Source organism: Hemitrygon akajei, chromosome 5, assembly GCF_048418815.1.
Source record: "Hemitrygon akajei chromosome 5, sHemAka1.3, whole genome shotgun sequence".
Lineage (NCBI taxonomy): Eukaryota > Metazoa > Chordata > Chondrichthyes > Myliobatiformes > Dasyatidae > Hemitrygon > Hemitrygon akajei.
Window position 1 is genome coordinate 20,370,898 of NC_133128.1, and position 22,523 is coordinate 20,393,420.

At 40.8% G+C, this 22,523-nt stretch overlaps 1 protein-coding gene across 3 annotated transcripts in view; it reads left to right on the forward strand.

The window, feature by feature from the left end:
• erg (ETS transcription factor ERG) overlaps positions 1 to 22,523 on the forward strand; it is a 278,454-nt gene that overhangs the window by 47,501 nt on the left and 208,430 nt on the right. For all 3 annotated transcript variants that reach the window (XM_073044969.1, XM_073044963.1, XM_073044965.1), the window contains exon 2: positions 20,673 to 20,761. In XM_073044969.1, coding sequence (XP_072901070.1) covers positions 20,723 to 20,761 — 39 coding nt within the window. In that variant the 5' untranslated portion in view covers positions 20,673 to 20,722. The remainder of the gene's footprint in view (positions 1 to 20,672; positions 20,762 to 22,523) is intronic.

The window sequence follows — 22,523 nt, forward strand, 5'->3', positions numbered from 1 at the left end:
GCACTGCAAACTGATTATCTTGGGCAATCAGAATAAAGTTCTATTCAATTCTATTCTACCCAAGACTGGACAGGGGAAATGTAGGTACTGATGAAAAGATGGAAGCACTACATTCACTGCCTGTGAAACACCAATGGTTCATTTGTGTCACTAAGCACAGATGAAATATCTCATGAGGAAGCTGTAAAACCCTTGAAAGTATATTTTAATCCAAAACCATCACAGATTACTTCAAGTTGCACACTTGATCTGTGAGTATGGTCAGGCTGAAGGCACTGGAAAACAGATGCACTTACTTTAAAAGATTCTGTAAGTTGGTACTGCAGGTTTGGCTGATGTGTAGACAGGTTGATGAGGGAATTGAGATGAAGCTGTTTGATATACAGTATTTAATGGGGCCTCCATCATAGCAATGACTTTCACTATTGTGAGGCAGTAGCTTATCAGGGCCAGAAAGGCAGTGAAGACCAGACTGCGATGGAAAGCAGTAATGGACATGGCAGGAAGCCTGAAAGTAATAGTAGCTATGGAGCTAGAGTATTGTGCAAAAACCTTAAGTACGTATATAGCAAGGGTGCTTAAGACTTTTGCACAGTACTGTAGTGGCTACGTGCAGCTCAAAAGGCATCTATAAATTCTCGGATAGTAAAATAGTGAATCAACTGTTGTTGTGCAGAATCTCAGATGGCAATGAGGAGACATACAAGAGTGAGAGAGATGGGCTAGTTTAATGGTATTGCAACAACAACCGCACACTCAATTTTAGCAAGACAGGGGAATCGGAAATGGCCTCAGAAATGGGAGGCTGGGAGAATACATTCCAGTCCTTATTGAGGTGGGTGTAGTAGAATGCTTCAAGCTCCTGGATGTCAAATCTTGAAAGGTTTATCATGAGCCCAACACTATGATGCAATCACTAAGAAGGCATACAAGCAACTTTACTTCATCTAGAAGTTTGAGAAGCTTTTGTATGTCGCCAAGGAATCTTGCAAATTTCTATAGATGTACGGTGGGGAGTATTTCGGCTGGTTGCATCATAGCCTGCTACGGAAGCTCCAATGCACAGGATCGCAAGATGCTGTAGAGGGCTGTAGATTCAACTAGCTCCACATGGGCATCTCCATGATCCCTACAAACATCCTGACTAAGTAGGTAGCATCTGTCACCAAGAACCCTGACCATGCCCTTTCCCTGTTACCACCACAGGAGAGGAGGTAAAAGAGTCTGAAGACCTACTCTCAAAGTTTTTGGAAAGCTTCTTCCTCTCCACATTTCTGAACAGTCCATGAACTTGTGAACACTACCTTGTTATTCCTTTTTGTTTGCACTATTTATTTTGTAATTCAGAGTAATTTCATGTCCCTGTACTGTACCGCTGCCAGAGACAACAAAGTTCACATTATATTAGCATGATTCTGTTTCTGGATAAGGGAGTCAGAGTTATTGGCTATTAATAAGCGTAAGTATTGCATGCTTACATCAAATTCCTATAAATTCCTATCAGGAATTAAATTGGACTCAAAGGTTTTCCAGTCGGCAATGGAAAATGCACAGGGGATCCAAAATGCTTATATAGTGGGGTGGATGGATATCCTCATTGCCACAGAGTTTGTAGATTCACGTGAGAAGCACAGCTCCACAATGAGCAAACAAAGCAGAATCAATGAGCACTAGAATTTACCAGAAATGGCAGAACTGGCAGAGACCTGTCCAGAGGACAACTGTGGCTACACTGTAAGTCCAGAGAAGATCCTGTAGATACTGGAGTAACAAGCATACCTCATGGTACAGTCGAACTGAGGGTTAATGAAATAGTAGATCAATTTAGAACATGGAACATAAAACATTATAGCACAGTAAAGGTCCTTCAGTCCACGATGTGCCAATATTTTAACCTACTTTAAGATCAATCTGAAGCCTTCCTGCCTACATTGCCTTTCCAGTTTTCTATCATCCATGTGCTTATCTAAACTTTCCTTAAGTGTTCCTAATGTATCTGCCTCTACCACAACCTCTGGCAGAGTGTTCCACATGCCCACCACTCTCTGTGTAAAAAACTTATTCTGACATCCTCCCCTAATCTTTCCTCCAATCACCTTAAAATTATGCCTCCCTCATATTAACCATTTAAATTTATTGCTGTTCATGAAATATTTACAACTTATGCAAAGATCTGTGCTATAACATGTATCTGTATATTTTTATTTAGATTAATATTCCTGGTGAATATGGTTCAGATTCAGATTCACATTTATTTATCACGTGTACATCAGAATGTACAAGAAATGTGTTGCTTGCTTTAACAACCAGCATATTGCAAGGGTGTGCCGGACAGCAGCCTGCAAGAGTCACCATGCATTCCAGTCCAACAAATGAAATTATTATTTGACATTTGTTACTTTTATTTAGGGTAAAAGAACGCTGTAAATCTTGACATTTAAAAACTATGTGTGCTGTGCAGTATAACGTTTGACACATTGTGCATTAGCTAACTACACTTTGTTGAATGTGGCTCAGTGAAACATGCTTAGTGAGAAGCCCAGTCTTCATTTCTTGCCAGAATGAAGAGCAATGTAGAAGTAAACTAGATGGACCTATTGGAGTCACAATGGGATGATTGAAGCACTTTCTGACTCTGCTGCCTGTGAACTCACTTTCGGAGACTCTGCAGCTCAAGTTCTCAAGTATTATTTATTGTTTAAATTATTCGCATGATTTGTCCTCTTATGCACATTGGAAGTCTGTTGGTCTTTAGTTTTTCATGGATTCTATTGTATTTTTTTTGTTTTCCTGTGGGTGTCTGCAAGAAGATGCATCTCAAGGTTGTATATAGTATACATATTTTAATAATAAATATACGTTGAACTTTCTGCTCTCAGCACTCACTTTCAACTTTGGAATGGTGGTCAATATTAGGAGAGGATTGTTTTCCAAATCCTGTGGCTAGGCAAGTCGGAGACCTTTGATTGAGTAGATTTATTTTAAGGTGAGTTGTTTCTCCAAGACCATACAACTATATTGGCTCCTGATCCTGGAACTCATTCATTCGAGGATTCTGTTTCCTACTTATATTTTTATCCATTTTTGCCTCTCCAATCACAACACTATGAATAGCAATTTGCACTTGTTACATATCATTTTGAAGTAATGCACTGGAGTGATTAGACAAAATTTCATAGTCAGAATAATTAAAACTTGGAAAGGAGAGAGTCGTGGACTCTCAGCACAGAATCTGGCTCTTCAGTTCGTCTAGTTCATGCTGAATTGCTATTCTGCCTAGTAAGGTTTGCAGAAGCATCTTGCAGCAGAATAAATGGAGAGGCAGGGAGTGGGCGAAAAATTCCTAATTTCAAGGCTCAGGAAGCTAATGGAATTACTTCCAATGGTGGAGCTATGGAAACCATGGATGTGCAGGGAGTTTCAGCTCAATCTGTTCAAAGTTCAAAGAACATTTATTATCAAAGTATGTATAAATTACACAATTGATAAAGTACCTCATGCAAGGCTTATTGAGAAAGTAAGGAGGCATGGGATCCAAGGGGACCTTGCTTTGTCGATCCAGAACTGGCTTGCCCACAGAGGGTAAAGAGTGGTTGTAGGCGGGTCATAGTCTGCATGGAGGCCAGTGACCAGTGGTGTGCTTCAGGGATCTGTTCTGGGACCCCTACTCTGTGATTTTTATAAATGACCTGTATGAGGAAGTGGAGGGATGGGTTAGTAAATCTGCTGATGACACAAAGGTTGGGGGTGTTGTGGATAGTGTGGAGGGCTGTCAGAGGTTACAGCAGGACATCGATAGGATGCAAAACTGGGCTGAGAAGTGGCAGATGGAGTTCAATCCAGATAAGTGTGAGGTGGTTCATTTTGATAGGTCAAATATGATGGCAGAATATACTATTAATGGTAAGACTCTTGGCAGTGTGGAGGATCGGAGGGATCTTGGGGTCCAAGCCTATAGGACACTTAAAGCTGCTGTGCAGGTTGACACTGTGGCTAAGAAAGCATACGGTGCATTGATCTTCATCAACCATGGGATTGAGTTTAAGAGCCAAGAGGTAATGTTGCAGCTATATAGGACCCTGGTCAGACCCCACTTGGAGTACTGTGCTCAGTTCTGGTCGCCTCACTACAGGAAGGATGCGGAAGCAATACAAAGGGTGCAGGGGAGATTTACAAGCATGTTGCCTGGATTGGGGAGCATGCCCTATGAGAATAGGCTAAGTGAACTTGGCCTTTTCTCCTTGGAGCGAAGGAGGATGAGAGGTGACCTGATAGAGGTGTACAAGATGACGAAAGGCATCGATCGTGTGGATAGTCAGAGGCTTTTTTCCAGGGCTGAAATGGCTAACATGAGAGGGCATAGTTTTAAGGTGCTTGGAAGTAGGTACAGAGGGGATGTCAGGGGTAAGTTCTTTACACAGAGAGTGGTGAGTGTGTGGAATGGGCTGCCGGCGACGGTGTTGGAGGCGGATACAATAGGGTCTTTTAAGAGACTCCTATATAGGTACATGGAGCTTAGAAAAATAGAGGGCAATGGGAACCCTAGGTAATTTCTCAGATAAGGACATGTTTGGCACAGCTTTGTGGGTCGAAGGGCCTGTATTGTGCTGTAGGTTTTCTATGTTTCTATGTTTCTAACCTTCAGATTCATCTCCTTACTGGCAGCCACAAATCCCGAATGAACCCATTAAAAAAAACTGACAAATGCCCAGTGCGCAGGAAGAGAGAAAAAAAGCACAAATCATGCAAACAATATTTTGTAGCCTGGGGGAAAATACACACGTGGGACAAGAAATACTTTATCGGGTCTTAAATTCCTTTATCTGTTTTAGATGTTTTATTGCAGAAAGAGGGTATCAAAATAAAAACAAAATAAATTTAAAAAACAGTTCCAGCTATTACAATCTCAGTTTAACTTCAGACCACACCATTGTTACATATACAGTACGAAAATAACTAAAACAAAATATACAAAACCAATACGGTGGTGGCAATTCTAATAAAAACAATATAAACAACGGTAGAATCCCACCAATGCTGTACCTTATACACAACATTGAAAATATGAATAAATATATCTCATCTTAACTAAGAGATATATTTGGCACAAATATGCTTAACTTCCAAACACATATAGGCCAGACCTTGAAATGAGTAGGCCAATGAAGGAACTTCGCAATCATGCTATCCAGTGTGGAGCAATTTACTTGTGAAAATCTAAAGCATCCGCACGTAAAACACGTCAAATTACTGATACTCTAGATCTACAAACAAGTATAAACAAATTTACATGGATATCATCAAATATTATTCACCTTTCCTCACCAAACCTGTGAAAAGCATTCCAACGTCATCCTTTCTAGAACATGGCAACTGTTCGTTCTACTCCACCTATGCAAAATGACATCACTGTTTTCTCTTAAAGGCACAGGCAGCTATTTTAGCATTACCAAGGTGCATACATAAGTGCACTCTAACAATAAAATAATTATATTCATCGATCACCTGGTTACAAATAAAAGCAAGCAACACCGTTCAGAACGAAAGTGAGTCAATAAACACGAAGCCCGGAGCAGCTGGAGCAGGCCCACAGCCACAGCCTTAGCACAGCGAAGTGTGGAGCAAATGCTGCAGAACAGGCACAAAAACTCACCTCTTGTCCTGACACCCTGTCTTTTTAACAAATTTCACGTCACGTGCCTGCTGATAATAAACCTGGTTCTGAATCTGATTCTGACCTATCTGGCCTGGTGGTGCTCCAAACACTAGGTCGTTCCTTGCACTAGGATCCAGGCCCTGTTGCATCAATATGCTCTGGGCTTAGTCTCCTCCACCATGTTTCAGCCTGTACATGACCTTTCCAAATTGACCCGGCGCTTAGATCAACGAAACCTCGTTCTCAGTTTAGGCGGATGGGGTCTGGAACTCCTTCACTCTGACTTTTATCCGCTTCAAATGCCCTGACTCTGCCTCGAACATGTCCCAACCTTGCTCTACCCACTTCTCTTTGACATGCCTCAACCCCGCTCCGATCCTCTCCTTGACATGCCTCAACCTCACTCGGACCAGTCTGTAGGTCTTGGCTGCAGTTCTGGAGGTTGTTACAGAAGCAGAGAGGGTTGGTGCTGGGAAGAAATCTGTAAATAATTTGAATGTTACAATCTAGACATTGGTTAATTGCATAGGCCACTTTGTATTGGGCTGATAAGCGAATGGGAGAGTAAAAGCTGCCAGAGGTTTGGAAACCATTTTATGTCTGATAAAGAAAGGAAAATACTAGCACAGTCAAATCTAGAGTGCATGTGGATGAAGACACCAGCAGATAGCTCATCAATTTCACTCGGTTCCTCTAATTCTGGATTGTATGCACCTTCCACTTGCATTTCCTAGCTTTGGCAGTTGTATGTTCAGGTGACTGTCGTAGGTTTTGAAATTTCCTCCCTAAATTTTTCCCGTCTATCATTTCTCTCCTGTAAGAGTCTCTCAAAGGCACACTAATGACGACATCCTCCTTGAAGATTGTGTCACCAGCATTGACGTGGTTCTGCAATGCACTAACTCTGCTAGGCCTGACATGCGTGTGGATCTTCAATTCCCTTCTTCACAAGTGTTGTGTCCACAGCTCCCACCCCACTTACAGAGATTCTGTGGTGGTCAGAAAAAGCGCTGTGACAACACTCTGAAAGCGTATCTGAAAAAAAGACGGATGCAGACACTACGAGTCGGGGGGTTATCAATCGGCCTTCGTGGCCTCACATCCTCTGTCAGGCAGAAGCCCACTTAGAAGAGAAACATTCTGACCTGGAACCCAAATAAAGAATGTGAAAGAGGAATGAAAGGAAAAGATTCCCTGCTAGTGAACAGCAGAGCTGTGCGGAAGCATCCATGCATCCTGCTTGCCTATGACTTCTTTGTGTAAGTCCGCAGTTATAAGAAGTTCGGACTGGCATTTTGAACTTTTCCCATTTTGGAAACTGTTGCACAAAAAGTGGTCTTAACTCAAAATCAAAGTGAATAATTGTATGCAGATTGGCAGCAAAACTGCTCTTGCTCAGAGAATGAGATAAAGGTGAGATCAGAATCAGAATCAGATCTATCACAGCTAACATGCAGTACTTGGTGAAATTTGTTGTTTTGCGACAGTACTACAGTGCAATACATAAAAAAACTATCAAATACAGTAAGAAATATAAATAAATAATTGCAAAAAGAGAGCAAAAAATGAGGTAGCCTTCATAGGTTCATGGTTCATTCAGAAATCTGATGGTAGAGGGGTGAAGCTATTCCTAAAATTTTGAGTGTGTGTCTTCAAGCTCTTTTACCTCCTCCTTAATGGTTCCAATGAGAAGAAGGCATGTCCTGGGTAGTGAGGGTCCTTAATGATGGATGTTGTCTTCTTGAGGAATCACCTATTGAAGATGTTTTCAATGGTGGAGCAGCTAGTGGCCACGATGAATCTGTTGAGTTCACAAACCTCTGCTGGCTTTCTTTGATCCTGTGCAAAGGTGCCTCCATACCAGACAGTGATGCAGCCAGTCAGAATCCTCTCCACAGTACATCTGTACAAATACACTAGAACCTTTGGTGATATACCAAATCTCCTCAAACTCTTAGTGAAGTATAGTTTGATTGGATTAGGAAACAGAAATGGCTCAGTTGTGTGGTTGGTTCAAAGTTCAAAGTTCAAGGTAAATCCAAGAAACACAATAGAATCAATGAAAGACCACACCCAACAGAACGGACGAACAGCCAATGTGCAAAAGAGTGCAGAATGCGCCAACTGTGGTAGTAGGTAAAATGTTGAGGTAAAGAGAGCTACTCTGCATAAAGATTATGGAAATGCCTGAGGCGTAGCTATTTTGATTTCACCACAGACTAGCATCTTTATAAATCACAGAAGTTTATTCAAATCCACATAAATTATTGCAGATTAGCAAGGGGTTCTGCTGATTGATTCTGTTTCCACTATCTTCATAGAGGTGTGAATCCTAGCTACCAAGGAAAGTACTTTTATTTATTTCCCTCAACATTTTGAATTTGTGTTCCTGACTCATTATGACTCATCATTTTATAACAAGAGGAATTGAGTATAGGAGAAAAGAGGTCCTTCTGCAGCTGTACAGGGCCCTGGTGTGATGAACTACATATACCTGTCTGGACACGCACCCCCCCCCCCCCCCACTGACTGCTCCTGTGGCTCCTCCCACAGACCCCAGTATAAAGGCGATTGAGGCCTGAGCCCTGCCTCTCAGTCTCCAGGATGTAGCATGGTGGTCAATTGCTGCTTGTTCTTTCTTCCAGTCAATAAAAGCTGATATCTCGCCTCACGTCTCAGAGAGTTATTGATGGTGAATCACCTGGTGAGACCCCACCTGGAGTATTGTGTGCAGTTTTGGTCTCCAAATTTGAGGAAGGAAATTCTTGCTATTGAGGGAGTGCAGCATAGGTTCACAAGGTTAATTCCCGGAATGGCGGGACTGTCATATGTTGAAAGATTGGAGCGACTGGGCTTGTATACACTGGAATTTAGAAGGATGAGAGGGGATCTGATTGAAACATATAAGATTATTAAGGGATTGGACACACAGGAGGCAGGAAGCATGTTCCCGCTGATGGGTGAGTCCAGAACTAGAGGCCATAGTTTAAGAATAAGGGGTAGGCCATTTAGAACTGAGATGCGAAAAAACTTTTTCACCCAGAGAGTGGTGGATATGTGGAATGCTCTGTCCCAGAAGGCAGTGGAGGCCAAGTTTCTGGATGCATTCAAGAGAGAGTTAGATAGAGCTCTTATAGTTAGCGGGGTCAAGGGATATGGGGAGAGGGCAGGAACGGGGTACTGATTGTGTATGATCAGCCATGATCACAGTGAATGGTGGTGCTGGCTAGAAGGGCCGAATGGCCTACTCCTGCACCTACTGTCTATTGTCTATTGCTCAAGGAGTACAGCTTATCTCTACTTATTCAAACCAGCCCAATGTTATGCATTGCTGCAACATCTTTTCTGAAGTTTCCTTGCTCCAAGGAGAAAAATGCATTCTCTCCCATCTTTCCGCATGGCTGAAATCTCTCGTCTGTGGAGACAATCTCATAAATCTTATCTTCGAAAGCTCAGTAGAGCTTTTACACCCTTCTGAAAGATGTTCTTAGCGGTGATGATGAGAGAAGGTGAGGCAATTGGACAGGGAGGCAATATTCCAAATGGTTAGGCATGGATTAGATGGGCTGAAGTCCCTGTTTCTACGCAGTACTTTTCTATGACTCTATGGTACTGAACTGTATTTTGTACAGGTTCAATAGGAGAACAGTGAACAATTTGGGATGAGACCCTTCATCAGGACAGGAAAGGAAGGAGACTGAAGCCAAAATAAGAAGCTGGGTGAAGGGGAGGAGTACAAGCTGGCAGGTAATAGGTTAGACCAGGTGAGGACCTATCTGGATGGGTGGGATAGTGGGGATGAAAAGGAGGTGATAGGTGGAAGAGGTAAAGGACTGAAGAAGAAGGAATCTAGTAGAAGAGGAGAGTGGACCGTGGAATTAAGGGAAGAGGTGGGAAACCAGAGGGAGATGATGGGCAGGTATTAAGGTCAGGGCAAGATAAGTGAAGAGGTGAGTAGGCTGACAGAATGATTAGTTATTCCTTTCCATTGGTGCTGCCTGGCCTGCTAAGTTCCTCTGGTATTTTGTGTGTGTTTCTCTGGATTTCCAGCATCTGCAGAAACTCTTGTATATAGAATGCACAAATCACTGCCATACAGAATAATTGACAGCAAGTGAATGCAATGTCTGTGTTCTAAATTAAAGTAAAATTTCACTTTAAAAGATGTCTGAAGGCTGTAGGCATGGTGAAACATATTATAAAGCCAGATGAGTGTGACAATTCGGAGGCTAAAATTAAGGCAATAAGGATTTAGACCCATTAGTTGTGTGCCTAGAGATGTGCTGGCCAAATAACCTTCACACCTGGCTTGGCAAGGCTGGTTCTATTCATGTGGACACAGCATGAAGTGGCTGCAGAGAACATATGTCTGACTGGGTCCTGTGAAAGATTTAAAACTTCCATTCCTTTTTCCTTCTCCAATTGGAACTTATTAAATCCATGTGCCATTGGAAATCGGTGCCATTTCAATAGAGGTCTGTTGGGGAATGCCATTATGAAGAAGTGTTCCAGTAGCTGATGAAAGAACGAAGATTCCAATCGGATAAGTGTGAGTTCTGCTTTGGTAGAATCAGGACTAGCCTCACTATTCAGGCCAAGCTCTCTTCTCACTACAACCATTGGGAAGGAGGTGCAGAATCCTTAGGTCTCACATCACCAGGTCAGGAATATTTATTACCTTTCAACTATCAGGCTCCTGAACCAACATGGATAACTTAACTCACCTCAACTCTGAACTGATTCCACAACCTATAGGTTCACTTTCAAAGACTAGACAACTCATGTTCTCAGTAATAATTGTAACCATTTATTTATTATTATTTTTATGTTATTATTTGCACAGTTGATCTTCTTTTGCATATTGATTGTTAGACTTTATGTGTCGTTTTTCAGTGTTTCTGTTGTATTTATTCTACTGTGAATGTTTGCAAGAAAATGAATCTGGGACTGTACAACTCAGGTTCTCAATATTTGGTTATCTACTATTTGCACAATTTGTCTTCATTTATACATTGTTCGTCAGTCACTGAGTGTAGTTCTTCATTGATCATATTGTGTTTTTTAAGATTATAAGGCTAAAAAACATAGGGCCAGATTTAGGCACTTGGACCATCGACTCTGCTCTGCTATGGCTGATTTATTATCCCTCTCAACCCCATTCTCCTCCCTTCTCCCCTTAGTAATCAAGAATCTATCAACCGTCACTTTAAGCATACTGAATGACTTTGACTCCATAGCTATCTATGGCCATGACTTCCACAGATTCACCACCCTCTAGCTAAAGAAATTTCTACTCATTACTGTTCTAAAGGGATGTCCTTCTATCCTGGAGCTTTGCCCTCTGGTCCTAGACTCTCCCACTTTTGGAAACATTCTCTTCATATCCGTTCTATCCATCCTTTTCAACATTTGATAGGTTTCAATGAGATCTCCCCTCATTCTTGTAAACTCCAGTGAGTACAAGCCTAGAGCCATCAAACAGTCCTCCTTTAACTCCAGGAACTCCTCTGATGAACCTTCTCTGGACACTCTCCAAACCCAGTTCTTAGGTAAGGGGCCCCAAACTGCTATTAATATTCCAGGTGACATCTGACTAATGTGTTATAACATCTCAGTATTACATCCTTGGCTTTTATATTCTAGTCCTTTTTTATTTTCTAGTTTTCCTGTGAAGGCCTGCAAGAAAATAAACCTCAAGGTAATATATGGTGATGCATATGTACTTTGAAAATATATTTAATTTGAAGTTTCCCTGTCCATTAGCATTAAATGGAGGTAAAGTCACATTCAGCAGACTGTACAGTTTTATATTACAGTATGTACAGTTCAGTACATCTAACATAAGACCATAAGACATAGGAGCAGAATTATGCCATTCAGCCCATTGAGTCTGTTTCACCATTCCATATGTTAACCCCTTTATTCCTGGAATCATCCTTGTGAATCTCCTTTGGACTCTCTCCAATGATAACACATCCTTTCTGAGATATGGGGCCCAAAACTGTTGACAATACTACAAGTGCAGCCTGACTAGTGTCTAATAAAGCTTCAGCATTATTTCCTTGTATTTATATTCTATCCCCTTGAAATAAATGCCAACATTGCATTTGCCTTCTTCACCACAGAATCAACCGTGTAACCTTCTGGGAATCTTGCACAAGGAATTGAATTGACTTTATTTCTTACATCCTTCACATACATGAGCAGTAAAAATCTTTATGTTACATCTCTGTCTAAATGTGCAATGTGCAATTTACAGTAATTTGTGTTAAATAGTATGCACACCAACACAGTCCATATAGTCAATGGCTTGTCCTTCCTTACATTTATGAACAACGATCATCTGTTTGTAAACCTGCTGGCCCATCCTCAGCTCTATCATACTGGTTCCCATCCCCCTGCTATATCAGTTTAAACCACTTCCAACAGCTCCAGTAAACCTGCCTGCAAGAATGTTTGTCTCCCTCAGATTCCAGTGTAACCCATTCCTTTTGTATAGGTCACACCTGTGCCAGATGAGGTTGCAATTATCCAAAAATCTGAATCCCTGCCCCCTACTCCAACTCTTCAACTCATTCTAATCCTATCCTCGCTGTCACGTGGCACAGCAGCAATCCCGAGATTACTACCCTCGAGGTCCCGTTTCTCAGCTTCCTTCCTAGCTCCCTGTATACTTTTTTTTCAGGACCTCTTCCTTTTTTCTTCCTATGTCGTTGGTACCGATATGTACCATGATGTCTGGCTGTTCAGCCTCCCCTTTCAGGATATTGTGGCCACATTCAAAAACATTGCCGACCCTGCCACCTGGGAGGCAAACTACCATCTGTGTTTCTTTCTTGTGTACACAGAATCGCTATCTGTCCGCCTAACTATAGAGTTCCCTGTTACTGCTGCCATCCTCTTCCGTTCCCTACCCTTGTGAGCCTGTTCTTACATATGCACAAGTAGTATCAACAATTTTTAAAAATCATTCTGTGCCAGGTTATATTTTGCTCCACTGTGGTTGGGAGGATTGGTAGCAGAAATCCCCTTTATGTTCCCCTTAAATATTTCTCCTTTCACCTTCAACCCATGATATCTACTTCAGCCTGCTTGAATTTACACTGTCTATACACCTCATAATTTTGTACACTCCATTAAATCTCCCCTTATGCTTCTAAGCTCCAGGGAATGAAGTCCTAACCTATTCAACCTTTCCCTATAAGTCAGGTCCTCAAGTCATGACAACATCCTTGAAGATTTTCTCTGCATGCTTTCAATCTTATTCCCATCTTTCCTGTAGGTAGGTGAGCAAAATTGCACATGGTATTCCAAATCAGACCTTATACAATTTCAACATAACATTCCAAATCCTGTATTCATAACAACAATTTATGAAGGCTAATGTGCCTTCATAAATCTATCTACCTGTGACACCACTTTCATGAAATTATGCATCTGTATTCCAGATCCCTCTGTTCTACCGCACGCCACTCACTGCATAAGACTGGTTGTTCTTCTCAAAGCAAAACATCTCACACGTGTCTGCATTCAATTCCATCTGCCATTTTCAGCCCATCTTTCCAGCTGGCTCTGATCCCGCTGCAAATCTGACTGTCTTCCTTGCTGTCCACCACGCTCCCAATTTTGGGTATCATCTGCAGGTTTGAAGATCCAGTTTGCCACATTATTATTCAGATCATTGATATAGATGACCAACAACAGATCCAGCAACTATTCCAGTGGCACACCACTAGTCACAGGGCTTCAGTCAGAGAAGCAATCATCTGCTCCCACTCTCTGGCTTTTCCTGCGAAGCTGATGTCTAATCCAATTCACTATCTCATCTTGAATTCCAGCCAGCGGAACCTTTTTGACCAACCACCCACGTGGGCCTTGCTAAAGTTCATATGGAAAACATCCACTGCCTTGCCTTCATCATTTTTCCTGCTAACTTCCTTGACAAACTACCAAATTGGTTAGACAGAACTTAACACATCCAAGGCCATGTTGACTATCCCTAATCAGTTCCTGTCTGTCCAAATACTTACATATCTGGTCCTTTGAATACCTTCTCTCTGCTGATGTCTGGTTCATAATCCTACAAATTTCCTGGCTTACTCTTAGAGCAGGGGTGTCAAACTCATTTTAGGTCACGGGCCGGATTGTGCAAAATGCAGCTTCATGCGGGCCGGATCAGTCGGACGCGTGCGAACGCAGCTTTCGTTGCCTCCGTTTTTTCAGCCTGCTCTCATGTGTCTCAGTCTCTGCTATAACTACAAAGTGTTTCACTTTACAAATTCCGTTTCTTATGAAGAAGACTGCCGAATAAACACTAAAAACCCTGAAAACCTGGTACCTGAATAAACTCAGCATTAGCCATATCATACGCCATAGGCGCTTCGATTACTGGGGCCAGCTTTAATAGTAATTAGATATTATCTCGCGGGCCAAAGATAATTTCACCGCGGGCCGGATTTGGCCCGCGGGCCTTGAGTTTGACATATATGTCTTAGAGCCTTTCTTAAACAATGGAACAACATTAAATATCCTCCAATCTTCCAGCACCCAACCCATGACTAATAATGTTTTAAGTATCTCTGCCTGGGCCCCTGCAGTTTCAGCGCTAGCCTCCCATGGGGTCTAAGGGAACATATTGTCAGACACTGGGGATTTATCCACCCTAATTTTCTTCAAGACAGCAAACACCTCCTCCACTATAATCTGCATAAGGTCCACAGTCTCACTGAAGCTTTGCCGCACCTCTGTAGACTCTGTGTCCATCTCCTGAGTAAATACAGATGCAAATCATCCATTTAAGATCTCTGCCTTCTCTTTCAGCTCCATGCATAGATGAACACTCTAATCTTCCAGAAGGCCAATTTTGTCTCTTGCTAACCTTTTGCTCTTAAGATATCTGTAGGATCCCTTAGCATTCTCCTTCAGCTTGTCTGCTAGAGGCTCTGCACCTTTTCTTTTCTACCTGTAATGTACTTTGTCTGTATTTCAACCCATAATTCTGCATACTCTTATTGTTTTACCTTGTACTACCTCAATGCCCTGTTATCATGAATTGCTCTGTATGGACAGTATGGAAGACAATCTTTTCATCTTGTCTCAGATTATATGACAATAATGAACCTATTTACAACATTACCATGCTGCTATTCCATGCTGACTAAGTGCTTGGGTGACACCTTAAGCTACTTCTTAAATTAAGTCAACATATCTCAATATTAGGAAGCTTCACCTGGTGCACTTGGTGTCTCAATTAAATTTCTGTGGTACACTTACACACAAATGTCAAATGAAATGAAGAACGTCTCAAGGAATATAGGCACCTGAACCATATTTTATTTTCCTACTCCACCAGAGGGTCAATTTACTTGGTGTTTACAATTGGTATTTCTGGCCTTATTGGCAGTGTTCTTCCTATATTTTAAAAATAAACTTGATTCATAATAAAAATATACTGTGCATACAAGAAGAAATTTGACTGTAGCAACAGAATGCTTTACATTTACCTTCATGTGAGTGATCCTACTACAGATCCACTGGACTATATAAACATTTTGAGGCATACACTCCATGTTTCATTTGTCACAATTTATCATTCATGCAAATGTTCATGTCATGTTCAGAAAATGATAACCATAAGAATCAGCAAGAAAGCCAGTCATTTCTTATTTATTTTTTCTAATTTTCTAGAGGTTGGCAACTTCGCAAAATGTTGCTAGTTTAAGAGAAGCATAGCCATCAGAGAGAAAATGATTGGCCTGAAGTGGTAATTAGTTGCAGAACCTGATGTACTTCAGCATTTTGGATTACATAATAATACTCCTTGGAAAACTGTGTACCCCATGACTTAGTTTGAATTTAAGACACACAATTATCTAAAACAAATTAAATGTTGGCAAAGTTTCAAATATGTATGATGTCGAAAGATTAAACATTTGATGAAATGTAATTTATAAATCGAGGTGCAGTTAACAGTTGCACAGTGAGCACAATTCGAACAGCATATGTAACTTGATACACCTAACTCAATATATGAATGTTTATTTATAATTTATTTATAATTGTTTTTGATATTTCACCCAAAATATAAGGCTGGTGTAAGTTGTGGAACTGCAATTGGACTTTTGTTGAAGTGGCTTAGTGGGTCAGATGGGTATTGTTACCACTGGAAAAGGTTTATTATGTTTTAACAGATCACAGTAATTTACTGTGGATTAGGTGTGTAGGAACACCATTATTTGGAGCTAACCTCCAAGTCACAGGTGATCCTTAATGACACACACAAAATGCTGGAGGAACTCAGCAGGCCAGGAAGCATCTGGGAAAATCGTACAGTTGACGTTTCAGGCTGAAACCCTTTGGCAGAACACAAAAATGCTGGAAGAACTCAGCCTGGCCTGCTGAGCTCCTTCAACATTTTGTGTGTGTTGCTTGGATTTCCAGCATCTGCAGATTTTCTCTTGTTTATGATCCTGAATGGTTTTTCATCATTGGCCACAAACTGGGTAATCCCTGCCCAAGCACATTGTCACCAGAAGGAGTGGAACAGGTCAAGAAGATGGCTCACAAACACAATTAAGAATAAGCCATAAATGATGACATAGACAACAATGCCCATCTGCCAAAAGATGAGTATATATAAAAAATACAAAAATTCATATATTATTCAACAGCTCAGGCAGCATCTGTGGAAAGAAATACAGAGTTCATGTCTCAGTTCAAAAACTCGTCATTGGGAATGGAAAGTAGAAAAAGTTAAAAATATCCATAAGTTTCCATGTCATCTTCTCATAAAGATGCAATGGAATTAGCGAGACAGGATATCTCCTGCACAAAGCCATGCTGAGTTTTCCCAATCAGTCTCTTTCTTTCCAAACTTTCATAAATCCTATTCTTTGGAATTTTCTCCAGTAAATTCACTACCACTAATACAGAGCACAATAACCTATAGTTGCCTAACTGATCCCTGCCGTTCTTATGAAATACAGGAACATTTGCCGTTCTCCGATCTTCTGGTCCCATGAAGTTGCTTATGAAATTCAAAAATCTCCATAAGGACTCCACATACAGTACTGTGCAAAAGTCTTAGGCACATATATTTAGCTTGAGTGTCTAAAGTCTTTTGCATTATACTGCTCTTGTACTGCTCTGGAGCAGAGAGCAAATTTGTAAATCTGGTGAGAGCAAAGGGTGTTGGGAATGGTGAGGGTGGAGGGCCACAGGAGGGGTGTGGGGCAGCTGGCAGAGAAGGAGTGCCTGGGTGAGGGTGGCGCAGGTGCAGACACACGTAGCCCTGAGACACTAGGCAAGGTCATTTGATTCCAAATAATTGGTTTATTGATCATTACAGAATGTCTCTCTGATGTTTCCCGCTCCCTTTCCTCTCCCTTCCCCTTTTCCCACCATGATCCACCACTCCCTGTTGCCTTCCCACTCTCAGTCCACAATAGAGACCCCTATCAGAATCAGGTTTATCATCACTCACATGTGTCATGAAATTTGTTTTTTCTTTGGCAGCAATACAGTGCAATGCATAAAATTACTCCAGTACTGTGCAAAAGTCTTAGGTACCCTAGCTATATACAAACCCGTTTGAAAAGTACTGTATCTCCTTTGCTTCCAGAGGATTGTGGAATATACTCATCAGGCTTTGGGGATGTTTCAGCCCTCATCTATTCCATAACATCTAAAACCTGTCTCTTCTTCATTATGACATGATGCCATATTCTCTCTCAGTAACAGCCCCTATTGGGTAGTCTACAATTTAACCCCAGGTCAACTTTGTCCTCACCCAATCAAATATATTCCCTTTATCCCATCCCTCCCTTAACAAACCTCTCCGCAGGCTGATATTTTGAGGTTTTCTGTTTTTCCTGACTCAGATGAAGGGTTATCTATCTGAAATATTCATGGTTTATCTTTCCACACATGTTGCTTGACCTTATTTTCTGGTTTTATTCAGAATTCAGCTTCTTGATGCAGTTAGTATCTTGAAAAAATACCAGTGCAGTGGTTAAGAATGACAATGCAATTGTGAGGCAGACATGGTCATTTTTAAAAAAGTATTCCTGTATCACTGCTTAAATATTGGAGGAATATCTTCTATCATCCGAATTTCACAAATCTTCATAAATCTCCAACATCTTTTCAAAACTGCAGCTTATAGTGTATGTAAGTACAAGTTGTGCTCATAGGAAATCACCTCCTGTACAATGTGATAAAGAGTCTATACATTTCAAAAAGCATTAAGATATTATTTCAGACAAATCCTACACAATGCCTCCTCCATGGATTCTGGGGCCTAAAAATTAGATGGCAATATGCCTGTTTTTTTTTAAGGCTCTGCATTGAAATTGAGACTCTCAATTTCCAACTCTAGCCCAACAACACAAAGCTGTGAAGCTCCTAAGTCTTTCCTTTTGCCTATAATCCATGCCAGCTGTTCAAACCCAAGTTTGAGGTACTGCTTCTTGATTTACCTCATGTTCTCATCTATTATTCTTAATCTTGGCCATGTTGTACACTAAGGGCTTCAGCTTTTCACTTACTTAGTTCAAAAAAAAGATCAATTTTGGCAGTTTCTCCCTAAATCAATTTCCATATTTTCCATTTTGCAGCCTAGGCAGACTGTGCTGAGAGAAGATTTTTTTTTAACATAGTGGTAAAGCAGACTGTTGTACTGTAAAGACTTTCAGCTGCATTAAATCAATTATCAACTATATTTTTCATGAAAAATATCAAATAAGTCACAATGCTTTGTCATATACAGTTAATATAGCCTGGTCAAAATCTAGTGTTCAAAATAAAATGTGATACTAGTGCTGGATATAATTTTGCTGATATTTTATGTGGAAGTAAAAGCCATGAACTAACCATTTTTTCCTTAATATTTTTAAGGACAGTTAGGAAGAGTCACATTTGCATATTCCTGTTGCATATGCACCATCCCACCCCAAAGGCTCAAGGTGTTGAAAGGAGGAATAGAAGTTCTTATACCTGCTCTTTCATTTAAATAAATTGTGATTATTTCTATCTCAGCTCTGTCTTTTTGAATTGTAGTTAAGTTCTTCATAGAATTCCCAGATTCATCTGAGCCCTCCCTATAAATATTAATCTAATCTCAAACTTGCCTTCAATCTTAACGGTCTTTTGGGTAAAATTTCCTAATTTCTGCTATATTCTATACCACCCTGTTCATATGCCGAATTGTCCCTCTCTAATTTTAAGTTATCCCCCCCACTCCTTTACTGGATTCCAGTACTTGAGGAACCAGTTAATCACTCTTCACTCCACTTAGTTTCAATGCTGTGATTGGATCTCCCTTAAATCCACCATGCTGAAAACAAGCCCTTCTCTGGGTGTATATTCCACACCCTTGTGTGCAGTGTTGCCCAAAACCCAAACGGAGACTGTTTCTCTGAACACCTACACTCTGTCCGCCAGAGAAGGCAGGATCTCCCAGTGGCCACACATTTTAATTCCACGTCCCATTCCCATTCTGATATGTCTATCCATGGCCTCCTCTACTGTCAAGATGAAGCCACACTCAGGTTGGAGGAACAACACCTTATATACCATCTGAGTAGCCTCCAACCTGATGGCACGAACATTGACTTCTCTAACTTCCATTAATGCCCCTCCTCCCCTTCTCACCCCATCCCTGATTTATTTATTTTTTCCCTCCCTCCCAGTTTTTTTCCCCTCTCTCTCTGCCAGTTCTCCATCTCCCTCTGGTGCTCCCCTCCCCCTTTCTTTCTCCCTAGGCTTCCCGTCCCATGATCCTTTCCCTTCTCCAGCTCTGTATCACTTTCGCCAATCACCTTTTCAGCTCTTAGCTTCACCCCACCCCCTCAGGTCTTCTCCTATCATTTCACATTTCCCCCTCCCCCCACTACTTTCAAATCTTTTACTATCTTTTCTTTCAGTTAGTCCTGACAAAAGGTTTCGGCCTGAAATGTCAACAGTGCTTCTCCCTATAGATGCTGCCTGGCCTGCTGCGTTCCACCAGCATTTTGTGTGTGTTGCTTGAATTTCCAGCATCTGCAGATGACCTTGTGTTATCAAACTATAGAAACATTTTCCAATATTATTATTATTGTTAATACTGATATAAAGCAGTAAATTCTAAGCAGTTCACGGATGTGATCAGACAAATATACATGACCATTTAATTCGGCTGTTAAATAATTGTCATTATTGGTATGTTTTATAACTTCAAAACATTAAACTAATTCAAAGAAAGACATGGAAGTCTGAAACGTGAGTCTTACTTCATGTTTAGTTTAAGTGAGGCATGCGCATTTCACAGAGTAGTGTGATGATGTATACCATTTATCTATTTATACATATAAACTGTAATGAATTATTTAGATGAACAAGAATGCTTAATCAAACAATATGTTCAAATGATTAGTCAAATATTACTGAAATATTAAACACACAACAATTATTTCTTTACCTCCTATAAATGCCTACAACAAAATGAATCTCAAGGTAGTATATGGTAATATATATGTACTTCGATAATAAATTTTACTTTAAACTTCGAGCTTTGATTTGAACGTATCGAATGGGGATTACATTTTATTGGACTCACCTTATTAGCTATAGATTTCTGGATGTGAATACTTTGCCAGGAATGGTTAAAATCAGCACTCATATTTTCCAATGCTAAATTTTATTTAATAGATTTTCAGAGTGTTAAGGATTATCACGTTCACTCCACTATATTTGAAGTATTAAAAAAAAGTCAAAGGACAACTTGCTGAACCAAAAGTGATTCACACTTCAGAATATCTGACATCATTGGACTATTTTTGAAATTGGAAAACTTGGTATGTCTAGAATATAGCTGACATGAACAGCCTCTCACCATTTCAAGTATGTTTCTGTAAATTATGTCAGTTCTTAATTAGTTCAGCCATCAAGTTCTCCGGTGCTGCTTGCACTGCGGTTACTTGCATATGTAGAGTGTGTCACCTCTCCATTGCTCTAATTCTGTCTCTCCCCTTGTACACAGGACTTGTGAAGCCTGCCTTGCTGTCACACCCTGGAGCTCAGGAAAAGGACATGATTCAGACTGTTCCAGACTCAGCGGCTCATTTCAAAGTGAGTCAGTAAAGTGCACTTCTGTGGGTTTGTTGCTGTGATGATGTTCTGCTCTGCTGTGGTTGGGATGGAGAGCAGGGATTTTTGGCTGAGGTGACTGTTAGTGTTATGAGGGGAGGAATTTGTTTTGGAGCAAACTCTGTGCTGATTAATAGTTAAGTATTTTCAGTCATCAGCTGGATAAACAAAAGGACACGATTAAGCACCAGTATATCCTGGCCATTATATACCAACCTTTTTCTTATTGCCTTGCATATAAAAATTGCCAATGATAAAATCAGAAATTACAGCCTTTCATATCTTTGGAGACTGATCCTAGTTGCTGGCTCCATTTCATAACGAGGCACATATAGACTTTGCTTGGAGCCATGTTCAAATACATTACTCTGGGTGTTCCAGTTTCCTCCCACATCTCAAAGACGTTTAGGTTAATTGGTCACTGTAAATTGTTCCTAGCATGTAGAAACTGGGAAAGGTTGATAAGAGTGTGAGGAGAATGAACAGGAATTTTAAAAAGTGGGATTATTGTGAGGTTAGTCTATACTGTTGGTTAATCATCACTGTAGAATGAGTAGGTTGAAAGGCCTGTTTCTGTACTCTATTTCTTATTGACCCTATGACTCTTACAGTCATCTCCTCATTCCAGGAATGAATCTAATAAGCTGCACTAACCTGAAGAAAAACATACTTTTCTTCAGCTCTGTATGAGAAGGAATTTCCCACCGAAGGACTGGGCCATATCCACTTCGTTTTGTAGGACTTTCTGTTCACAGGGTATTGGTGTTTCTATGATGCATCCAGTCAATATACTCTCCACCACATATCTATAGAAGTTTGTCAAAGTTTTAGACGTTAAGCTGAATCTTCACAAGCTTCCAAGGAACAGAGGCGCTGCCATGCTTTCTTCATAATTGCACTTACGTGTTGAGCCCGGGACAGGTCCTCTGAAATTATAACACCAAGGAATTTAAAGTTGCTGACCCTCTCCATCTCTGATTTCTCAATGAGAACTGGCTCATGGACTGCTACTTCCCTCTTCCTGGTCAATCTTCAGCTCGTTGGTCTTTATCCAGTGGTTATCTAGTTCAGTAGAATTCATGGCTGAAAGCTCCTGTTAGCGGTGTGAAATCAAAAATTAAATGAAAATCCAGAACAGCAATATGCTATGTTGATGCCAGAAGCATGGCAACCCTACACATTCTTGACACAAATGACACATTTCACTGTATGATTCAAAATACATTTATTGTCAAAGTATGTATATATTATGCAACCTTGAGATTTGACTCCTAACAGGCAGCCATGAAACAAAGAGACTCGAAAGAACCCATAAAAAAAGACGGTCAAACATCCAATGTGCAGGAAAAAAAAAGTAAATCTTGCAAACCGTGTAAAGAATATGTGCAAGTAAGTAGCATTCTGAACTGAAGTGCACAGACAGTCTGTCCCCAGACCCTCAGTTCAGTGCAGAACCAAGCAGCCAGCTAAACCAGCCCGACCCTCACCTCGGGCCCCAACAGGCTGACCTTTTCGATCTGGCCCGGGGCCAAAATCATCACTAATTCAAATATATATGTGACAAGTAAAGCTCATCTTTACCATTGTATTTATGTAACTGGTATGCCTCTACCAAATTGCCTATGTGACCATTTAGCCTGTTTCCATTAATTAGGGAAATTTGGGGTAGGATAGAGCAATTTGGATTCATCCAAACACAGCCCATGACCGCCTCTCACTGACTTCCACTGAATTTTAAATTCCC